The sequence below is a fragment of the Rhinolophus sinicus genome, linkage group LG07 (assembly GCF_036562045.2).
Source record: "Rhinolophus sinicus isolate RSC01 linkage group LG07, ASM3656204v1, whole genome shotgun sequence".
Lineage (NCBI taxonomy): Eukaryota > Metazoa > Chordata > Mammalia > Chiroptera > Rhinolophidae > Rhinolophus > Rhinolophus sinicus.
In genome coordinates, this window is record NC_133757.1 from 18,553,670 (window position 1) to 18,570,294 (window position 16,625).

Genomic DNA, 16,625 nt, shown 5'->3' on the forward strand with positions numbered 1-16,625 from the left:
GGGAAAGGAATCTAAACTCCATCATTAATGGAAAAAATCCGCCCCCTCCCCCCACCATCATTTAATTACATCATTCTCTGCTGTTGCCTTTCAGGGATCTCCCCCAAGCCCGGACACAGATTCTGCTCAAGGTAAGGTTCACATACCAACTCAAGGAGACTACGAAGGGAAAAATGAGAAGCCCAACCATCCCCATTTTCTAAACTGGAAAAGACCGTTGGACGGGGGAAGAAAACAGCAACAGAAACTGATACCAACAATAAAACAGGAATATTAAGTCCCCAATACAGTGACCACTCTGCGAGCTCCGGGCTGGCTGACCCCACGGGAGGCGCGCGGGCTTACAGAGGAGCCGGCAGCCGCGGGGGCGCAGAGCGGAGGGCGGCGAGGAGCGGGCGGCGGCAGCGCCCGGGAGCCCAAGGGGAGGGTCCGCGGCGCATGCAGTCTCCACAGCCACCCGCGCACAGCGCAGCTACGAGCGGGACTCGGCACTCGGAGCCCCGGCAGCGCCCGCCCTCCCGTCCGCGTCGCCTGCTAGCGCGCCAGCGCCCGCTCCGCCCGTGACTTCAGTTGAGCTCCACCCCCGCGTGGCGGCGGCTAGCTCTGTCCGAACCCGCGCTCGGCACCAGCCCAGCCTGGGCAAGCGGCCGCCACCTGCCCGGCGCCGCCTCCACCCGCCCCAGAGCGGCCCAACTTGGATGGAGTTGGGGTCCTGAGCGCCTCTCCCCCACAGCCGGCCAGCGGAGAGCCCCCGTGCCGCCACCTTCAGTCCGGGACCCCCTTTCCGTTCCTCTCCGCTCCTGCGATGGGAAAAGTTGGCGCCAGAGGTGGCTCCCCAGCCGGGCTGAGCGCGCTCCTCGCCGGCGCGGGGCTCTTGGTCCTCTGCGCCCCGGGCGCCTGCTGCGGCGGCTCCTGCTGCCTCCAGCTTCACCCCAGCTCGGCCCCACGTTGGGGTCCGACCACAGGGGGCTTTTTTCATCAGGGGCCACCAGGCAGGGCTCCTGCCACGCCTCTGCCCCTCCTTGGGCGCCCTCTGTTCGCAGTGGCCCCCGGAGACCGAGCGCTGTCCCTAGAGCGGGCCCCGGGCCCCGGGGCATCCGTGGCCGTTGCTCCACGCTCGGGCCGGAGGAAACGGAGTGGAGCGGATCAGAAGGCAGAACAAGGAGAGGGCGCGAGTAGGAACCCCCGGAGAGTGCTAAGGGACGAAGGGCAGCAGGAGCTTGGGACTCTGGAGCGGGACCCAGACAAAGCCACTCGCTTCCGGATGGAGGAGCTGAAACTGACCAGCACCACGTTCGCGCTGACAGGCGACTCAGCACACAACCAAGCTATGGTCCACTGGTCTGGCCACAACAGCAGCGTGAGTAGAATGGGACTGGGGGCAAAGGGGCGAAAGCTGAAAAGGGTTAAAGTTGGCTGTGTGATCTGATGGAGAATTTGAGGAAATGGGGTTTCTGGACTGAAAAGATGCTGCAAACTAAAGTCTTACCTGCTCACCTCCCCCAGGTTACCTCCTAGGAGACCACCACCAGCCCCTCCCCAACAAAACTATCAGAGTCCCCTGCAAACCCCAAGCAAAGGTTTAAACAGGGCAGGCAAATCCCTATTTCCTCACTTCTTTGGTCTCATTGATGTAATATGGATCTGAAGACCAGACAGACAGAGAGATGTTCAAGTATCCTGAATGTGGCGATGAAAGGGTTAAATTTCCAGGCAGACCGACATTCCCTCAAGTGACTTTCCCTTTACTTGCTAGACTCATGGATGAGCACAAGTGGTATCAATAAGATTTTATTTGAGGATTTTTATTTTATCTTTATTCAGAGCTCCTAGCCCCCTCTTCCCCACAAAGGAAGAAAACTGCAGTGGACGATAAGGTGCCCTTAATGTTGTCTCTGTTTTGGGGGACCAAGTGGATGCAAGTTTCAGGACAGGAACTCTCCAGCATCTTCTAACAGCACCAGCCAGTGTGTTTTGAGAGCTGGGGCTTTCCAGCCTGTGAATGAGTTGTTGTTTTCTGGCATGATCAGTCCGGGGAAGATCAGATATACCCCAGTGACAACAGCTCCCTGTTCTCCCACATTGCCTGACCTCCTCTAGAGAAGAGCACAAATCAAGTCTTAGCCTCCCTTTATGAAGGGAGAAGAGGCGTTGCTGGATTCCAGCAGGCTCTGCACTGGGGAGAACGGATGCAAGTCCATGAGCTTTGGCCATGTCAGTAAAGGTTTTAGATTTTTGGAAAAGCCTGCATGTCTGGAATCTGAGGTAGCTATTCCAGTTTAAACTGCACCCGGAAACTTCAATGAGCGGAAATAGTAAAAAGCCAGCTTTTGATGGTAAGAACTGAAGAGGATTTGGAAGTGCGGAAACTTCTCTAGGCTGCCATTAAGCTGACAAGAACATAAAACCCAAGGATGGGTAAAATGAAAAAAATAAATCAAAGTTTCAACTTCCATCAGGTTATTGAGATTGGAGTATTTGTAATATGCACAGTCTCTGCAGCCTGGTACCTTTCAAAATGTTTTCAGTTGTGATGTAATTGCCAGAAACCTTCCCAGGGAAGTGCCACTTTAGTGAGACGTGCTCATTGTCAGCGTTTTTAATGACGGTTGTAAACATTTTAAAAAATAGTCTGTCATTATGGATTCCTTGGATACATACACATATATTGTATTAAGGCAAATCATGATAAATAGTATTTTGTATTGATGTCTCTGTCTGAGAGCATCATCATGGTTTTCCCTACAATTTAGCCTTCCTGACTGAGGCTGTGATTTTATGTGGTTCTCAGGACCAGTTTAATCAAATAATGGAAGTTAAATTATTTCCATTCAAGTTCTGGAGACCCTTGCCCTCATTTCTTACCTTAACTATCATATCTTTCATATAGTAACCACTAAAATTGATCACACAATTTGAACTTGAATCTTCCTAAACTAATTAAGTAACTTGCACTGCTTTAAGTGATGAGCTCGAAGCTTCTGGCTTTAAGGGGAGATTTTAAACACATCAGACATATTAGATCTTGTTGTATCAAGAAGTAAAGGACTTTGGACTCAAAATATTTCTGGCTTTTAATGTAATTCAAGCTGTAAAATATCACTCACCCATTAGACCTCTACTTTAGTTCGTCTCTTGAAAGATCTTGGAAAGACCTAGAAAAGGAAAGTACATCTTTGGCAAATTTTAAACTCCATTTAAGAAATGGCGCCAAGCACTGCCAGACTTTTTTTTTTTTTTAATGGTGCTTATAAGCCCAGTAGGGTCAGGACTTGGATGGGAGACATGCAGCGAAGTCTGAGATAGTATAGAAAATAATCAAGGTGATGTGTGTTAAAGGTTTGAGCACTCAAATCATATTAACTAAGGAGATTCCTACTTAATAGTCTCTTACTTTGTGAGGACTCCTCCACCACCATCCCCACCCCATCCCTGCCTGCTTACACGCAAATTGGTTTCTTTTTTGTGTACATGTACCGATGGTAAAGGGAGAGAGATAGTCTGTGTCCAGGTCCTCGAAAACAAAGCTGGCACACGTTCATAGGCAAGACAAAGTTTTATTTTTTAAAGGAAAGAGAAGCAGAAAGAAACTTTTTTTTTTTTTTGCATAACTTTATGACATGAAAGGCAGAGTGCAGGCCTGAGTTCTAGTTCTGCTTCTTTGTGTTTTGATTTTGGTAGGTTGATTGTACTCTGAGTGTGAATTTCCTCATCTCTAAAATGGGGGCGATGCCCATCAGATTCACTACAGAGAGTTGTGTGCCAGGACCCACATCAGGCATGGTGACTGCAGAGTGCGGTGCACCTGTTTGGAACCTTCGTCTCACAGCACTTCATTTTCACTAACCTAAACCTAAGGCCAGCACTGGAGGGCTCTCATTTATTCACATTAGCTGTCTTCCCCTACAAATCCCCTCCCCCTCAATCCATTCAGCGCCACAGGCAATATACATCCTCTGAAACTGTCTCACCTTTGTAAGTAGGGCTTCTGATTACAATAACACCTGCATTGAAGGTGTAAATGTATGGTAATTATAGGCTGCTTGTCAGACTTGTGGGGAATTCTGGATGGTTCTCTCACCTCCTTTCCTTTTCCTTCCTGCCCCCTCCCCTGTTGGACTTGTGCAGTTGTGTAAAGACATGACTGTTTTGCCTCATCTGTGGGTGTGATGTGATTCCACTCTACTGCAGTCTAGCTTTATGGGAACTGTTGCTCGAGTTGGTGGAACACCTGGGGGGATCTTTTGGCACGAAAGTTACTGGGTATGAATCATTTGTCATGAGCTTGGTGTCATAAGCAAGAACATATTGTTCCTACCCTACTCATCCTAGGCATGCTGTGCCCTGATCTAAATTTATACAGTATCCTTAGTTTGTTAAAATATATTTTTCGTCTATAAATGTATGCATGATGGGGCATGTGTTTATTCCTTATTTGCAAGGACTTTCAAAGTGCTACACTCATTAATCCTTATAAAAATCCTTGTTAGGTAATAGGTGGGTGGCAGTGTTCCTCTCTTTTTCATATTTTTATGTCGGTGTCAATTTGAATATTTCAATTTACCACAAATAATGTTATGAGATTTGTTAACAGAGGCTTTTACTTGACACATGGGACCATTGCGGTATCTCTGATGCTGCATTTATCATCGAGCGCGATGGTCTGGTTGCTGCCCATGGACCCCTTTGCCTTTAGCTGTTCTGGGACTTGGCACTGACCCTCCGACCTTAATGAATAAACTGAGTCCATCTTGAGTCAGGCTTTTGGGTAGATGCTTTACATTCCATCATCTCACTTCATTTCCATAAAAAAATTTGTGAGTAGATATTGTTCCCATTATATAGAGGAGGAAACAGAGGCTCTAGTAGGCTAAATGACTTGCCAAGGGTTTACAAAAGGTCAGTGGCAATCAGGGACTAGCACCCAGAGTCATCTGATTCCAAAATCCCAACGAATGGCTTGTTTTAAAGACTTTAAGGTGGAACTGAAAACCTCAAACCTCTTGGTGTCTGTATTTTAAGTAACCCTATCTTGGGTGGATTTCAGATAATGGTGGAGGAGGCATAGTCTTAGCTGGAAGCTCCATGTACTTGTAAAAAAGTAGGTACTGGAAAATGCACCTGTCACATTGCACTCTTTCCTTAAGTAGTGATTTGGTTGTTCTCTTATCCGCCCACCTCTTCATCTTTAGTGAGACATGGAATCTGCACCTGGTGATTCATTGAGCAGGAGGTAACCTGCCATCATTTAGCTTTCAGATCTGGTGTTCTTTAGGAATAGATTCTTCTTCTAAGTTAATTATAAATCTGCTTTTATAAAAAGGTGGATATAAACACTTGATTTGGCTATACACTTTGACATAGATTTTTTTGATCTGTTTTTTCTTTCTTTTTTTTAAGTAAAACGATACAACTTTAGCTTTCTCTAGCAAGCCCACGTAATTCCCTCTCTGATCGGTGCTTTCTGCTATTAATGAATGTTAGTATGGTGTGACATGGAAGGTAGTGGATTTAGAAGCAGACAGATTTGAGTTTGAATGTTAGCTCTCCTGCTTACCAGCACTTATGCTTGAGCAAGACACTTAACATTTTTTGAGTTTCAGTTTCCTCAACTAAAATATGGAATAGTACATTTTTTGCAGACTTTTTCCTGAAGATTTGACATTTTTTATGCAGTGGCTTGTACATAGTAAGTGCTCAATAAATGCTACTTTTTATTTTAGTTGAAGAAATAATTCTCTGATGGGGATTAAGAATCTTAGGTTATAGTCCTGACTTTATGAAAAGATGAGTTATGTAGTCGTAACTTGTTAAAATTTTGTGGCCTCAATTTTACCCTCTGGAGAATAGACACTAATAGACTAGAGCACCACCAAAATCCCTTACAGATTGAAATTAATTTAATAGTTTGTTCAACTATAGGTATTGTACACCTACTAAATCGAAGTAAAGTACACTGGATGTGTTGGGTATTGAGAAATGACAAAATGACCTATACCCTTGACCTGTAAGTGAACAAGCCTTTTATTTCACATGATTCTTCCATTGCCTATGGTTCATATGCATATCTATATATAGGAAATCAAGTCATTTGAGATCCAAACAGGCATTCATTTCAATGTGAATTTGCAGCAAAACATAGGTTATTGGGTTTATTACATAATATCTTTATGTTAAGGAGCTTGCTATCTTTGGACAAAAAAAAATGCTTAATATGAAATTCGAAAGTAAACTTCTCTTAAGATATTGAATGGGATTTTCTAGACTAAATTTGACATGAATGCTGGCCCTCGGAACTATATCCACATCTTTTTTAAGAGGGACCCCTGAAACTCATAGAGTAGGGTCCAAAGGCTGATGGAATTATCTAGTTTATTTAAGAGAATAAGAATTGCTCCCGGATAAGGAGAGATTACCATAGGGCAGCATTAGGCTAAGAAGCTTACGCAAATTATCATGTTTCCTCTTAATTCTACAAAGGTGTATTGAATCCTGATATTTGTCAGGCAATGATATTAGGGATGTATGTGCACTGATGCACAAAGACGAAAAGAAACAATACCTGGCTGGCCTCAAAGAGCTGTTATTCTGGAGTCAAAGCATCCTTTGCAGAGGCAGGAGATAGGAGCTAAGTGTCCTCCGAGGGCGTAACATGCTGTAGAAGTTCAGAGGAGGGTCAGATGCCCTCCGGCTGGGGTGGTCTTCAAGCTTTATGCAGAGCTGATGCTTCAACTGGACCTTGAAATGTAAAGAAAAAATTTAATTCAGAGATGGAGATTATTATAAAGATATTTTGAGCTGAATGGATGGTGTAAAGGTGGAGAGTAGAGATGTAGCAATTCCTATCTATATCCAGAAAAGTAACCTACGTTAAAGGTAAACTATGTTTAACTCAAGTTTTAACCATAGAAATAGTTTTAAAACTATGCTTTAAGCAAAAAAATATGCACAGCCATCTTCTAGTGAGTTTGGGTATATTCCAAGCCCCAAAAGAAAATAAAAACCTGTATGGTCATTTAAAGACATGACTGCCCTTATTTACAACATTAAATCTCAATTGGACTCATCATTGTTTCATTTTTACCTTGACATTTTCCATGTGCAGTTTTCAGAAAAGGACTTCCTTAAAAAAATATATATATATATTGGGGAATATTGTGGAACAGTGTGTTTCTCCAGGGCCAGTCAGCTCCAAGTCATTGTCCACTCTAACCAACTGAGCCATCCGGCCGCCTCTCCAGAAGCTCAGCTGCAGCTCATTGTCTTCAATCTAGTTGTGGAGGGCGCAGCTCACTGGCCCATGTGGGAATTGAACCGGAAACCCTGCTGCTCAGAGCTCGCACTCTAACCAACGGGGCCATCTGGCCTCCCACAAAAGGACTTCCTTTTGTTTAAGATATTGGTTAGAAACATTACTGGTTAGACTGCCCAGAGGGTAAATTAATTTGGCTCTCTGCCAGCTTGTCACTAAACGTATGTAAAATGGTTGTCCTGTCTTTGTGTATATCTCAGTTTACTGCCCTGTATCTCTGGCTAGAAAATGTGGAGAATGCATCTGTGTGTCCTATAGAGGAAACAAGCCAAACGATGTGGCCACAGTGGCCAAAGAGGATGGCAGAGAAGAGGTATGGCCCACACGAGATGGAGCCAGGCCCCATGGAGGGGAGAAGTGTCTACTCTGCTAGGATGGGATGGATGCAATAGTCAAGTGGTTGGCAAGAAACAAAGGTGGAATCTCACTGTGCAAGGTGTATAAGGAAAGAAAAGAGCCTATTCTAAAATGCAGATGGGGGGGGGGAGAAGGACGTGAATACTCTGCAGCAAATACTACGTGAAATTTTACACGTGTATAAAAGATATTGCGTCTCTTTCTATAGCACTCCTGAACGTTGTTCTGCCACTTTAGATCAGTTATAGCTCCCTTTGCTTTGCAAAATGCTTCAGTTTTCAAACATTGGAACATTATTCCCATCACCTCGGTTTTATTCTCACTACAGTCCTCTGAGATAGGTAAGAAAAATATTATCTACATTTCTCAAATAAGGAAATTAAGGTGTTGCTATTAAGCAGGTCCGTTCGTAGAAGAGGGTCAAACCATCTTGTCACACTGTATGACTGGTTTGGCCCACTGCTGGCTTTTCACAGCTTAGGGTTTGAGCACAGCTGTATCCCATGTTCATGGTTGGCCTGAAGCCTGTGCACCTGTGCTCATAATATTTGCCATTGCCCGAAGGAGGGATATTGGCCATGGAGCTCCTGAGTTCTGGGCTCAGCTATTCGAGTTATTTGTTCTGATCTTCAGAGCAAGTGGCCTCGCCCAATATCATGCTTTTGGTGTTATTTAAACCTTTAAAAAGTGACCTTAACGAGAGATAATGGGACTTGCAGCAAGTGAGGTCTCCAGCAATAACCTACCTACCATGTGTGTTCGTTCCACTGCTAATGGACTTGACTTGGGAGATAAGGTTATTTATGACTGGGTTTATTGCAGCAGGGGGTTGGTGGAGAAAAGAGGGGATAACCACCTCATCATCCCCTCTTTAATTGTCTTATGCAGATGAAATCTAGTTTAAAGTAATGTTAAATATAGTGTCAGTCACAGGAACCTAGCGTGTCAACAATGTTTGGGAGCAGCAGTAGTCAAACTGAAGGGTGTCTATCGATACTAACAGATTTTATTTGCTCAAGGATTATAATTGAGTTACCAGCTATTGCCTTTTCTACTTTTTTCTTTTGCGGGTCGGGGGAAAGGAAGCTGAATGCTAGGGATAGCTCTCTGTACCCAGATAAGATATACTGATTATAGCAAAAGTCCCTCTTAACAATAGTTACATAAATAACAGCCAATTTACTGAATAGATTCCCTGGAAGTACATTCTAGAGCATCAGCACATTATTTCACTTCATCCTCACACCAACCTTGCCAACTAGGTACCATTATCCTCATTCTAAAGCTGTAGAAGCCATGACTTAAGAACTTTCTCAAGGTCACACAGCAAGAAGGTGGCAGAGCTGGAATTTTACTTTTGTCCTTTCTGGCTCCAAAGCTTTTTCTTTTTGATTATGTTGTTCCATTATAAAGTTTTTTTTGTTGTTTTGTTTTTTGTTTGTTTGTTTTTTCCTGAGTTTCTTTAGAGAGAACTCCACAGGTCAGTGCAGAGAGATGGTAGGGGAGCTCTGGGCATGAGCACCCCGTCTCAGGGTCCCCCTCGCACTTCGTCCAGATCTTAGGTCACTGACATGATGCACTTTACTTGGTAATAAGCTGCTCCATGATGCCGCTTGATCAAAGCCCTAACTTGTGTCAGTCCCCATGAATGGCTTCCCTGGGTTTATTAATCTGTGTCCTCTTATCTTGTTCCCCCGGAGGATGTGTGCGTGTGCTCTTTGGTTTCTTCCTGATGGCTAATGACCCTGGAGTGACAGTGTAGACAACTTGCACAAAGTTGCAAAGAAAGTACTAATACAAATCATGTTATCGGACAACTAACTAATCATGGTGTGTCCTGGAGCCAATGGATTGATGCCTCTAGTCATCTTCCCCTAACCAGAGCAACAGGGGCTGTGGAGACACAAAACTATGGGCCTTTGATCCTACTGCTCCAGGTCCTATGGAGGGAAGGTGGTTAAAAGTGAAAGGTCATCCCCTGATTCAGCACTTGCCACCAGGCACTCTTGCATCAAATCATTAAAGGGGAAAAAGGCTATTTTAGGCATGGTTGTCATCCTTCTTAGAACCTGTCTGCAGCCCTGTTTGCACTGATTTACATTTTGCTGAACTGATGGAGGAATTCTTATCTGGGCTGCCACGGGCTCTCTCCTTGGGCACCTCAGGCAGTATTTCCCATAGTTTGTCCTTATGAGACCTGCTTTTGAGTCTGCTGATGGGGTCTAGGAATCTATATACTTTCTAAGCTCCCTAGAAAGGTGATTAGGAACACGAAAGTTTGAAAATCTTTTTCCTAAGATTCATGAGTGGGTTTGGGGGGGTCTATAAACACCTACCATTATCTGGACAATCTCATGTCAATATGCTTCATTTTTCCCCATAAAGAGCTGAAGCCCACAGCCTTGATCAGTTTCTCAGTAGAAACTATGACCCCGATGGTGAAGACCAGTTTGAGGTTGTGTACGGGGAGGAGAGGTGATGACATGGAACAGCACACAGTGCCCCAGACAGAGGATGGTGATGCCTCTCTGCCAGATGGTACTGTTTCCATCTGGATATAATCTAGGCAATTATTATTCCTGGCTGTCCATATTATCATGGGGGGTACATGTCTTAAGTGGCTAAAAGGGTACGTTATTTTAAATATAACATAACATTTAGTGATTGGTTTGAATTCCCAGTCCATAATCTACTAGATACTTGAACTTGGACAATGAACTTTACAACTATGTGCCTTAGTTTCATCATCTGCAAATGGAAATAAATGATGGTATACTTTTTTTATTTGGCTTTTTGATGGTTTAAGGGGACAATAGGTATAAAAATACTTAAAGTGGCATCTGGGATATAGTAAGCAGTCAATAAGGGCTAGCTATTATTATTATTGTTGTTGTTATTAGTTTGATAGTGTTAATACTAGTACAAATAGTGTTCAAGTGTGGCCTGTTAAAAAGATATTTACAATACGTTATTTATGATATTGCTTCTGTTTTTGCGTTTATATTCTTTCACTCCAGTTTCATATTCTTATAATGAGTGCTGGGCCCCTGTCTTGCTCTTTTTGGCATCCTTCTCAATATCTCTAGCTATTTGCACATAAATACTTGTGATAGAGTTCTCAATGCAATTTCTGTTATGTGAGGTGTGGGGCTTTCCCCACACCAACAAGCAATTCTCAAGACACCAGCTTGGTGTCCTACAATTTAACTCAATTCTGACAGTATCTACCAATAGATAGCATCAGATTCAATAGGTGAAGGGCTCAGTCCCACAACCCTGCCACCGCCCCCTTTTCAGAGGTCAGTTGCAAACCCAGGTTATCTCTTGTGCTGCTGACCAGCTATAGGTGGGAAGTTCCACAGCTCCCTCCTTGGGTTCCATTCATTTACTAGAGCTGCCCACAGAACTCACAGAAACATTTTACTTACTAGGTTATCCATTTGTTTTAAAAGAATATAACTAAGGAACAGCCAGGTGGAACAGCCTAAGGCAAAGTATGGGGGAGAAGTGAGGAGCTTCCATGCTCTCTGAGGATTCCATTCTTCTCAAATCTCCACGCGTTCACCAACCCTGAAGCTCTGCAATCTGTCCTTTTGGTTTTTTATAGAGGCTGCATTACGCAGTCATGATTGATTAAATCATTGGCCATTGGCGATCAATTCAACCTTCCAGCCCTTCTGTCCTCTTTGGAAGTCCAGGGGTTGGGACTGAAAATTCCAACCATCCAATCACATGGTTGATTCTCCTGGCAACCAGCCTCCATTCTTGGGTGTGCTCCAAAAGTCACCTCATTAACATAACAAAAGAACCTTTATCACTTTCATCACAGGAAATTCCAACCGTTTTAGGAGCTCGGTGCCAGAAATGGGGACAAAGACCACAAGTGTATTTCTTACTATACATCACAAGATCACAACTTGCTTACTATATATTTGCTGTTTTATTTGCTTTTTCCTTGGGGAAAACTGGCTTTTCACATAGAACAAACAACTCATGACCTTGCGCATGAGGGTTGTAGAGTATTCAGACATTAAAAGATTGCTTATGTAAATATATATGTTGAATTGTGAAATCTCCCACAGAATAGCAGAATGGAGGAAAAAAAACAGATTGAAAAATAGTACATATGTAAGCCTCATGAAGTCAGAATTCTTTTTGTTTTGTTTTGTTTTTTGGTATTGTTTTGTTTTGGGGGACTTTGTTGTTTCTTTGTATCTCCCAAGTCCCTAGAAATATACCTGGACATAGTAGGGCCTCAATACTTTTAAAAAAAAAGAAAAAAAGCACAGAAAGGGCATGATTCAAAAATGTTGCTTGTGATTATGATGAATTTTGGGGTTGTAGGTGACTTTTTGTTTTAATTTTTGTTCTTAGTTTTTGCTGTTGTTTCTCAATAAAATTGTATTGCTTGAGTTATTTTTTTTAATTATTTGAAAAATGAAAACAAAACAAGAGAGAACAAGCAATTTTGAGAACTTGGCCTCATTAGAACTGAATTCCAGGGAACTGAACTAGACAAAAAGCCCACATTCAAGTTGCCTGACTTGCTTCTAATCTCTGTTGTTGGTAGAGCGCCCACAATCAGGGTTTTTGCAAAGCAGCAGGATCACTCTGTCTTTCTTAGGGGTGTGCAGCGAGCAGCAGGGGCTATCAGGCCTTTTGTTTGTAATCCTCTTGATTCCAGAGAGAGAGAGATCTGGAGGTAGTTTCTTCTGTCTGAGTACACCTCCTGGAAATTCTAGTAGCCTCCAGTTCCCTATAAAGGAGCATGTATTTCAATATTTCAATTTAAATGTCTTGGTCTCTGTCTTGGTATCATCCATTTCTACATCATATATATATATATATATGTAGTAGAATTTTACACACAAACTTACACACACACATACACATATATATATATATACACATAGAATATAATATATCTATATATTCATATATATATATATATATATATATATATATATATATATATATATATGTGAGTTTGTGTGTAATGATAATCCCGATGATAGAATGGATAATAGATATGTGTATTCTTGTGCATCTCTATACATTCACAGTAACGTAAGCACTGGTGTACAATATTTAAATCACCACTCCTAAAAGTGAAATATTAAATAGTTTCTAAGGCCTTGGTAAGGATATTTACTGATTGTGAGAGCTGAGTGGAAAAATATATCTAGAACAAGGAGACAGAGAAAGAATCCGAGAGAAAGGGACAGAGAGACACATAGAAACAGACAGATGCAAAGAGAGAAAGAATAATAGGGAGAGGAGCTGGAGAGGGAGCATGACAGAGGCAAAGACAGAGACAGCAGACTTGGAATAAGAAAGAGGAAGATAAAGAGAAAGTAAGAAACAAAGAGACAGAAAAGCCATAGACAGAGAAGGCAGATGGAGAGACAAAGAAAGGCATGGAGGAGACACAGAAAAAAATCAGAGTGAGAGATACAAACAACAGAGGGAAAGTATCATTGAGTGGAGAGAGATCTTTGGTTATCAACTCATAAAAAGTGCTGAGTAGAACAGATTCCTAGTCCGACTGTGCCCGTTTCTGTTGTAGCCACAGTACTTCTTTGGCCTTTGGCTCTTGGGGTTTTGCCCCCAGCCGTGTCATATTCCTACAAGAGTCAGCCAATCTCGCGTGTGACAGCTTTGAGAGCCCTATATGTTGGTTACCTGGCTGTGGGGAGGAAGGGACTCACATACTATTTATGCAATTTTTGAGAATCTCTTAAGGATGATTTCCTTTGGGAAATGAGAGTGATGGTCTGAATGGTGGAAAGGCAACTTTTAACCTTTCCTTGTATACTAGTCTGTAGTATAGTTTGCTATTTTGAATTTTTAACATGGCATGCATTTCTTTAATAATAAAAATACTAAAACATGTTTTAAGTGGCTATTGTGTTAGTACTATGCTAAGCGCTGAGGATATAGAGATGAATAAGACCTGATCTTTACCCTTGAGGGTGCATTTTCTGGTGGAAATAAACACATAAACAGATAATTGCAATTTAGTGAGATAAGTGCCTAATAGTTGTAATAGAGTTTTGTGCAAAGTGCTATGGGAGCAAAGATGAGAGTGGGGACAACTGATTTTTCCTGAGAATAGAAGGCAAGGCTTTAAAGGGAAGTGCTATTTAAATTGGGTCTTTACACAGGATTAGGAGTTTTGCAGACAGAATAAGAGTGGGCAGGAGAAGAGGCCACTCCTGCCCATTTTAAACTCCTTACGTGTTGGGTCTTGGGTTCGCTTTAGGTTATTAGCATGGTCAAAGCTGTGACTAAGATTGCATTCTCTTTCTATATCAACTGAGTGCCCAAGATATTTGGAACGAAGGCTCACAGTGTGCTTAAATATCAGACTAGACTCCCCAGTTTAAAATGTCCTATTAAGTACTTGACCTCAAACTGGCCAAATGAATCTGATTTTTCCAAAAGGAAAAATAGTTCCCCTGAATCCTTGCACCATTTCCCAACCGGAAACCTAGAGATAAATGGGGAAACTATCTAAGAGATACACTGTGAGTAGTACGTTTATTTCCCATTGTGGTTATTACTGAATTCAAGGAGCCGATTTTCCTTATTTCCCAACCAACTTTTCTCAGGATTCAGGAATGGGAAAGTGAAAAAAATTCCTGAGAATGGGCGGGAATTCCTGCCTGGAAACCCTACCTAGTACCGCTTACTCAACTTAAATGTAGGTCTTGAAAATACCTTTAAAGAAGCAGGTGCTCCATTTCCCATTATAGGACAGACATTAATTTATCTTTCTTTTCTAGATGAGATTTGAAGTAATTCATTTAAGACAGGAGTTGGCAAACCACTGCCCATGGGCCAGATCTGGCCTACCACTTGTATTTATATGGTCAAAAGCTAAAAATGGCTTTTACATTTTACATGGCTGAGAAGAATAAAAAGCAGAATAAGTTGTGACACCTGAAATTTATTTCATACAAAGTTTTATTGGAATACAGCCATCCTCATTTTTTTACATATTGTCTATAGCTGCTGTCATGCAAAAATGACAAAGTTGAGTAATTGTGATAGAGACTGTATGGCTCATAAAGTCTATAAAAAATATTTATCCTCTGATTCTTTACAGGAAAAGTTTGCCCACCCCTGATTTTGGGGATCAGAGAGAATGTAAGCAGTGAGGCACACTGAAGATCTTGCAGGTGTCATCTGCATGCTGACTGAGGGTGGTCCCTTGACCTTTGTTTTCTTGTCTCACAGGCATACATACTCCGAGCCATGGCAAATTCCCAGCTACAACGTGGACCTTTCATTCTCTATTCCTGTCCCCTTGTTTGTACTACTTCCTCTGCTTAGGGAGTTAATCAGTCGTGTCTCTGCCCAGTTAAATTCATTTCATTCTTTAAATTCTCAGTTGGATGTCACCTCCTTTTTGAGGATTTCTCCAATACTTCCAAGAAGAGATATCTACCTCTGATGAGGAGAGAGTGCCAAGTCACTCTCTGTGCCTCTCTGTAGGCTCTAAGCATCATCTGGTTTACATTTCAGTTAACAGTGAGCTTCTTGAGGACATGGGTCCATTTCATTCATTTTTATATAGCGGTATTTAGCACACAGGCAGTACTTAATAAATATACTTAAAGAAACCAGACACTAAATCAGTACAGGATAATTTTATTGCCCTTTCTTGGTAGGGAAGGGAAATAGTCAGCAGTGAGACAGCATAGTGACCTGCTGCCTGGGTACAATTCACTGATTCATGAAGTATAAACTATCTGAATTGCCTCATCCAAACAGTTCTGGTAAAATGGCCCAACGAGAGAGAGAGAGAGAGAGAGAGAGAGAGAGAGAGAGAGAGAGAGAGAGAGAGAGAGAGAACGTTCAAACCAAATAAATAAAACTGTTGGAGTCACAGCTTCCTCCTAGCAGGAGGAGTGGGAATGCGTCTTAATGACATCTGATGTTCCAACTGCCAGGATGAACTGACCGCTGGTATGGGCTAGCATTGTCTCTGGCCTGAGGGACAAAATAACTTAGTGCTCCTCATTTAAGGAGCTCTACTGAGAACCAATCCCTATGGTGCAAAAGTCCCAGCAGGCCCAGAACATTTGAGAAACGCTAAGGACATATTACACTACGAGAGATAAGACTGACTTTATGGTAAGGGACTGAACTGAGAGCACCGTGACAATGAGAGAAGAAGTGGTGGTTAAACCCACATTTCTTTCAGGCACATTTACCTGAAAGGGTAACTTAGGAGTCGCTGGGTTTTCCAAGTGAGTTTGGATTTAGTAGGATTTCAATTAAAGGGGAGTGAGGACTGCTATTTATTGAGGGTTCAGGTGAAAGTTAATATAATAATAACTAACACTTCTTGGGTGTTTATAATGTGCTAGGTAGTACTCCTGACAACACACATATCAGCAACAATAGGAAGTAGACACTATCTTTATTCCCATTTTAAAAATAAGAAACTAAACAATGGAAAGTTAAGTAACTCACCCAAGGCCACAGAGATAGCAGAAGGTAAAATTGGGATTTGAATCCAGACAGGTGTGGTCTAAACAGCTCAGCTCTTAGCCCTTATATTCAATTGCATTTAGAATTTTATGACATTTCATCTTCAAGTAGCCTCAAGTTGTTCATGTATCCAGCCATTATTTATTGAGTGCCTGCCTAGTACATGTTGGTCGTATGCCAGGCCCTGGGGATTTAGTCATGATCAAAACCAGTGGTAGTCCTGCCCCTCCATGAGTTTAGAGCTTGGCGGTCATCCACTGATTCTATGGAGGGTTTGAAAGGTTATGAGACAGGATCCTTTTTTTTTTTTTTTTTTTTGAGAGATAGACTTTTTGGAAGTTCAAATGCTGACTCATTTCTTAGGGGTTAATTGAAACAAATGTGGGGAAAACATTTTTTAAGGAGATGAACATCGTTAGAGTTCATGAACAGGTAGAGTGTAGGTTGTCATGGTTAA

The 16,625-nt window shown here is 42.3% G+C and overlaps 1 protein-coding gene across 10 annotated transcripts in view; it reads left to right on the forward strand.

The window, feature by feature from the left end:
- Window positions 1-449: 449 nt before the first annotated feature.
- Window positions 450-16,625, forward strand: part of SORCS1 (sortilin related VPS10 domain containing receptor 1) — a 462,347-nt gene continuing 446,171 nt past the window's right edge. For 8 of the 10 annotated variants that reach the window (XM_074339088.1, XM_019725087.2, XM_019725088.2 and 5 more), the window contains exon 1: window positions 563-1,360. In XM_074339088.1, coding sequence (XP_074195189.1) covers window positions 806-1,360 — 555 coding nt within the window. In that variant the 5' untranslated portion in view covers window positions 563-805. Of the gene's footprint in view, window positions 1,361-16,625 lie in introns of all 10 variants that reach the window. The other 2 variants (XM_019725092.2, XM_019725090.2) reach the window with 2 other exon arrangements.